Source organism: Lolium perenne, chromosome 4 (genome assembly GCF_019359855.2).
Source record: "Lolium perenne isolate Kyuss_39 chromosome 4, Kyuss_2.0, whole genome shotgun sequence".
Taxonomy (NCBI): domain Eukaryota; kingdom Viridiplantae; phylum Streptophyta; class Magnoliopsida; order Poales; family Poaceae; genus Lolium; species Lolium perenne.
The window spans coordinates 58,983,205-58,989,934 of record NC_067247.2 but is presented as its reverse complement, the minus strand read 5'-3'; the positions used below and the strand labels follow the sequence as shown (position 1 = coordinate 58,989,934).

At 51.3% G+C, this 6,730-nt stretch overlaps 1 protein-coding gene across 1 annotated transcript; it reads right to left on the bottom strand.

Annotated features, from left to right (window-relative positions):
- Positions 1–58: 58 nt before the first annotated feature.
- On the bottom strand, positions 59–1,814 carry LOC127292658 (chalcone synthase 1-like). The gene is made up of 2 exons (XM_051322103.2): positions 1,544–1,814; positions 59–1,159 (listed from the first exon to the last, which is right to left on the bottom strand). Exons 1-2 carry the CDS (start codon positions 1,725–1,727, stop codon positions 159–161), a joined length of 1,185 nt encoding a protein of 394 aa, XP_051178063.1. The 5' UTR covers positions 1,728–1,814; the 3' UTR covers positions 59–158.
- Positions 1,815–6,730: the final 4,916 nt, after the last annotated feature.

The window sequence follows — 6,730 nt, the reverse complement described above, 5'->3', positions numbered from 1 at the left end:
TATATATATATATATATATATATATTGAGAGAGAGGGAGAGAGAGAGAGATTACACACTGGTTGTAAACGTAGACGTACTCGTACACGACAAACTCAGCCACACTCGAGGAGGATGAGTAAATTATTGAGGTGATAGATAAGGGAAGATAATTTTAAATCATGGCGCGGAGATTGGGACGCTATGGAGGACTACGGTCTCGACGGTGAGACCAGGGCCGAAGCCGAAGAGCACGCCCCAGTCCATGCCTTCGCCGGTGGTGGCGTTTCCATCTTGCAAAGAGCGCTTGCGCATCTCGTCGAGGATGAAGAGGACGCACGCACTAGACATATTACCGTACTCCGAGAGGATGTGCCGGGTGGCACGCATCCGATTCTTGTCGAGCTTGGCCCTTGCCTCCACCATGTCCAGGATCGCCGGGCCACCAGGGTGAGCCACCCAGAAGATGGAGTTCCAGTCGTCGATGCCCAGCGGCGCGAATGCGTCCACCAACGCGCGCTCGATGTTGTTGGAGATGGCCACTGGCACATTCCTGTGGAGGTGGAAGGTGAGCCCCACCTCCCGGAGGTGGCCTTCGATGAAGCCCTCTGTGTCTGGCAGTATTGTCTGGCTTGCCGAAACCAGCTCGAACAAAGGCCTCTCGATGGCCATGTTGGGGTCCGCACCGATGATCACCGCGGCTGCACCGTCTCCAAAGAGAGCCTGGCCGACCATCGAGTCGAGCTGGGTCTCGGTAGGGCCACGGAATGTGACGGCGGTGATCTCTGAGCAGACGACGAGCACGCGAGCGCCGCGGTTGTTCTCGGCGAGGTCTTTGGCAACACGGAGCACCGTCCCACCGGCGAAGCAGCCCTGCTGGTACAACATCACGCGCCTCACCAATGGGCTGAGGCCGAGCATCTTTATCAGCTGGTAATCGGCGCCTGGCATGTCCACACCGGAGGTGGTACAGAACACCAGATGCGTGATCTTGGACATTGGCTGGCCCCACTCCTTGATGGCCTTCTGCGCCGCCGTCTTCCCCAGCTTGGGTATCTCAGCGACTAGGATGTCCTGACGCGCATCTAGCGAGGGCGCCATGTACGCGCAGATGTTGGGATGCTCCTCTAAGATTTCCTCAGTCAAGTGCATATATCTCTTGCGTATCATTGATTTGTCGCCTGCATGTATATATAGATTCACCGACATCAACACGGATGACGATGATGGTGTCAAAACCTAGCATTCAGGCAAGTTGTTCAGTTATTGGAGAATTCTTACGCACATATATTGGCTAGCTAATTAATAAACTCGGCGTGCAAGTCTTTTCTTATATGCATTCTATCTATCACGAGTCAACAGTCAAGTCATGCATGCATGCACGTAGTGAACGGGGTCATGTAGTGTCTAGTTGCTTGCTGATGTTAACTAGGTAGTCTCTACAATTGAATTCTAGCCCTTTTGTTCAATATACTCCTATACTATATTGAGATACAACGTACTTCATTCGTCTCAAAAATATGCATGCAGTATATGCAGATGTGAGACGAACGGAAACTACTTACACATCTTCTTGAACTTGTCCTTGAGATTGACGAGGTGCTCGCTCTTGGTCACCCGGAAGTAGTAGTCAGCGTAGTCTGCCTGGTACACAATGTTCTCCGGCGTCGTCGTGCCTATGGCTAGGACCGTCGCCGGACCCTCCGCCCGCTGCGCCTTCCTCACCTCCTCTACCGTCACCGCCGCCATCTCACTCGTGCTGTACGTGCTAGCAGTGTATGAATGATGCGTACACGTTACCAGCTGCGCGCGCCGAGGCTACTACTTGCTCCGCGATGCCATGGACGCGTTGGCACAAGGATATATATAGGCTCTAGGACGACGGGTTGGTAGAGTCCTGCATGTGCAAGCCTAAAGATCTATCCGCTAACCGAAGGATCGATGCATGCAATATGGAATACTGCAGTTCCTCGTGCTCGCCTTTGACCCTGTCTGGTGTCTGGCACACTATTAAATTATTCAGTCACGGACAAGGAAAATATGTTCTTTCTCCTAATGCTCCAGCTATGTCACTCTCCGCCGGGTTGGTACAGTGCTCCAACGTGCAAGTTTCATCCTGAGCTGCTCTAGTTGATCGATTGCCGTTGATTACTTGCGCTGCTAGTACTACTTACAGAGATCTCATATCCCTCACTATGCTGATAGCAATGAAATGGGTGTAGGAAAAAGGTGGGGATCGCGAACTAGATAGTCAAAGTGTCAATCCGAACCAATTCATTCTAAGAGAACCATGTGCAGACGGCAGTAGTCGGTCTTCTTCAAGAGGTGGAAAGAGTTCATCAACATGGCCACTGGGGACACCTTGTATTCAAGTCTTTTTTTTTCAAAATTGATCGATTGCTGCTGATTACTTGCGCCGCCAGTACTCCTTTTTTTTTTATGACGCACCGCTAACTTCACGGTTCAAACGTGCCTGTTAGAAATCCGCAAGAAAATTGGACTTTCTTTTCTTTGCGGGAAATCAGTTGCCTTACGGCATCTCCAACGGGCGACGTATATCGGATGCCCAAAAAGTAATCGCGCATGTCCGTTTGGCATCGTTATGCGGATATATTTTGACCGCGTGTTCATTTGCGTCTGGTTGTGCTTTCAGCGGGGCGACCCATTTTTTGTTTTCGAATAATATTTAAAAAACATAATGTACTACAAACTACAGTCGATACAAGCCCTAGGCTACTTGTTGCCCGACGGCCCGGCCCCGTCGTTGCGTCCCTCCCTCATTTGCTTCTCCGCCGCCAGCCATGCGGCCGATAGAGCTTGGTGCGTCACCCCGTCCGCTAGCAGGCACCGCCGTTCGTGGCATCATCGGCCTTCTCGAGCGTCTCGAAGGAGTCCACTAACACCCTCTGCTCCGCCGCCTTCTCCTCTGGGGTATGCCCATCAGGGTCATCAGATGACCATGATATGTCGGAGGAGTCGTCCTCTGCAGCGGCCTCCTGCCCGCGGCATTCCATCTCGGCATCGAACGCCGCATGGGCCGCACGCTCCTCCTCTGCTTCCAGCTCCACATCAGCCAAGAACTTCGCGTCCCTGGCCGCGTCGAGGACGGCGTTGCTGCTTTTGTCGTCCTCCAACTCCTCGTCGGAGCTCTCGACCGGGGGAGGTGGAGTCGGAGGTGCAGGCGTGGTAGCCTGGCCGCGGCCGGCACTACTCATGGCAAAGGTGGAGGTTGTGCGGCGGCGATGCTACGGTGGAGGTTGTGCGGCGGCTAGGGTTTTGTGTGGGAGGAGATGAGATGTCCGCGCCCCTATTTATATAGGCCGGAGGCAGGTGACGACCTCGACACACATGGCATCACCATTACTTCGTGCGCAGAGGTAGGCGACGGCCACGCGTCACGCGAGGCATCGCCATTAACGTGGCCGCAGACTGCCGAAGTGACGCCTCGGCGCTAGTACTGGCGCGCCTGGGAAGACGCATCGAGTCTGGGTCACTGCCAGGCGTGCCCGACGAAACATCCGTCAGACGCGAGCGGGTACTTTGCGGATCCGTGCAGGGTCCGCAAAGATGCATCGGAGGCACATATTTGGGTCAGATTTGCGTTCACTATGCGTCACCCCATTGGAGCAGGGTCCAGACGCATTCTACGACCGCGCGAACGCAAACAGTCACTCAGCATTCGTCTGCGTTTCCCCGTTGGAGATGCCCTTAGAGCCACTTGCAAGCCGTTTGATCTACTATTACTCATTAGCTTACCAAGCTGGCCGCGACACCTTCACTACTAGGAAATCCTTCTTCTGTGGCGCACTTTTTTCGGCTTATGTGGCACATATGATATGGTCCACAGTTGTCACGCGGCAGATATTTGAATTCGGTGGCGCATTTCGGAATGCGCCACAAATTTCTTTAGAACTTCTGTGGCGCACCAGGCAAGAATGCGCCACAGAAAACTTCTGTGGCGCACCCAGCGGTGGTGCGCCACAGATTTTTTTTTATTTAAAAAATGGCGGCTAGATCTGGATCTAGATCTGGGGCTGGAGGAGGAAGTGGTGGCGGTGGTCGCCGGAGGAGGAGGTCGCCGGAGGACGAGGTGGTGGTCGCCGAAGGAGGAGGTGGTTGCCGAAGGAGGAGGAGGTCATCGGGTGTGGGTGGAGGAGGAGGAGGGAGAAGAAGGGAGGAGAAGGAGGAGAAGGGGGAAGAATGGAGGAGAAAGAGGAGAAGGAAGAAAAAGGGAGAAGGAGGAGAAGTGAAGGAGGAGGAGGAGAAGAAGGAGAAATGGAGGAGGAGCACCCTCGAAATGCAAAATTCAGCTAAAGAATTCTGTGGAGCATGGGCATATGGTGCGCCACAGAATCTTTTTTCAAATTTTTTTTATTTTTGCAGGATTTTTTTTGTCTTTGCCGTAACTTTTTGCTCTTTTCCAATTTGCCAATTTTGAAAATTTCCTAACTCGGTAGACCCCGGTGGATTCGGATGTAGAATTTGTTTTCTCGATCCTTTTGATGTATTGTGCATTTTTTCGAGTTCGTATGAAACCACAAATCCAGTTTGATAATTTTACAAAAAAAGTCAAAATTCATGTTTGTTAATTCTCAGTGGTACTAGATGACATAATACATGGGAACCTCAAAGGATTTATTTTTTTAAATTTCTATCTATTTCTTTTGTATTTTACAGAGCTAAAAAAGGCGATCCACGGTGGGTGGGGGTGGAGTTGCGTGGAGAGCAAAAAAACCCTAGATCTAGTGTGCACATTCTGTGGCGCATAGGCCAATATGCGCCACCGAAAGTTGGACTTTTGTGGCGCATATTAGCCTGTGCGCCACAGAAATATAGCCTCGTACTGTCAGGGGTGGGCCCGCCATAAGGAATTCTGTAGCGCATAGGCCAACATGCGCCACAGAAGTCCAACTTTCTGTGGCGCATGTGGGCACATGCGCCATATAATTCCCTTCGCCCATGTGCAGTACTGGAGCCCGCGTGGGCCCCATATAGATTATGTGGCGCATCCGTTCACATGCGCCACACAAAGCCAAAATTCTGTAGCGCACATGTACTACATGCATCACATAAATTTAAAATTTTTGTGGAGCATATTTTTCTATACGCCACAGAAATATTTTTGTGGAGCACGCATTTTTTGGTGTGCCACAGAATACATTGCTACTTATAATGGTTTTCCTAGTAGTGGGTGTTCGATGAAACACTTTTACCGTTTGACATTAGTAAAAAAATAGCTCATCTGTGGCGCACCAAATTTAAATTCTGTGGCACATATCTGGTGCGCCACAGCACACGACTAGTATTTGAATTCTGTGGCGCATATGTACATGTGCTACCGATTTTTTGAAACTTCTGTGGCGCATCAGGTCAATATGCGCCACAGATTTTTTTTTAAAACTTCTGTGGCGCACCATGCAAATATGCACCACATAATTGTTTTTGAAAACTTCTATGGTGCACAATGCAAAGATGCGCCACAGATGTTTTTTTTTGAATTTTAAAAAAAAGGCGGCCAGATCTTGATCTAGATCTGGGGTCGCCGGAATTTCGCCGGTTTTTTTTTATTTCGCCGGAAGGTGGTGGGGTGTGGTGGGGTGGGGGTGGGGTGTGGTGGGGTGGGGTGGGGTGGAGGGTGGGTGGAGGAGGAGGAGGCCGGCCGGAGGAGGTGGTAGAGGTGGTGGTGCTGGTGGTGGTGGTGGTGGTGATGGTGGTGGTGGTGGTGGAGGGAGAGGAGGAAGAGGTGGTGGTGGTGGTGGTGGTGGTGGTGTTGGTGGTGGTCGTCGTAGGAGGAGGAGGAGAAGGTGGTGGTGGTCGCCGGATGTCGTTGCCTATTCGACGGTGCCTCGGAGGAGGGATCCTTACAAGGGGAAGAAGAAGTAGGGGCCATTGGGCGGAGAGTCCTCGGGGCGGTGGTACGCGATTTACCCAGCTTCGGAACACCTGCACGATGACAGGGCCTACTGCTGCTTGTCTGGAATTATCTGGGCGCTTTCGCGTTGTTACAATAAGTTGTGGTTGTGCCTTTAGGGCTCCCGGGATCCGGCTTATAAAGACGTCCGGATCTAGGGTTTAAACGGAGAGTCCTATCCGGAATACAAGATGCCTAACTACGGAATATTACATTGCCGTGCACGTCAAGGATCCACCTTTTCTTATATGCCGTATTGGATCCGGATAATTCATGGGCCTTCATGGATCCGACTCCCTACAAGGTCGGTTGAGATCCGGGTCATGTTCCTGGGCTGGACTTCATCCATCTTCTATCAACAGCAACTGGGCCGCCTGATGGGCCATATGCCACCATCACCATCTGTGGGCCACCTGGGCTTGCCGGATCTTGACCACGTCGTTGATATACCCATAAAGTATACCCACAACAGTAGCCCCCGAAGTTCTTCAAGATTCATCATTCCTCCGCCTAACTATGTACGGATCCGAAGATAATCTCAAAGAGCTTCCAAATATTCATCGTTTCCGACTTCATTCAATTGGAAATCATTTGTTCTTCTGTAATGGTAACTTAGAAGATTTATTGCCCATTTCGCGCACAACTTCCGCTTTTCCGACGCTAAATTTTCGGATCTACGAATCTTCAGCCAGAAATTTTGGAGGCGTTCAGTTAGGTCACCACTGCCTCCATTTCACCGCTTTCGACCTAAGACACGTGGCGATCATCCAACGGTGCAACTGTTCTGTTCCCACCGTAGGATCCGACTCACGAATCTCAGCGTGAGGTCTATAGATACCCC

Bases quoted from the DNA above. Each gene is read 5' to 3' on its own strand.
- LOC127292658 (XM_051322103.2), bottom strand. From the start codon at position 1,727: ATGGCGGCGGTGACGGTAGAGGAGGTGAGGAAGGCGCAGCGGGCGGAG. The intron at 1,160-1,543 runs GTAAGTAGTTTC...ATATACATGCAG, and splicing joins GGACAAGTTCAAGAAGATGT to GCGACAAATCAATGATACGC.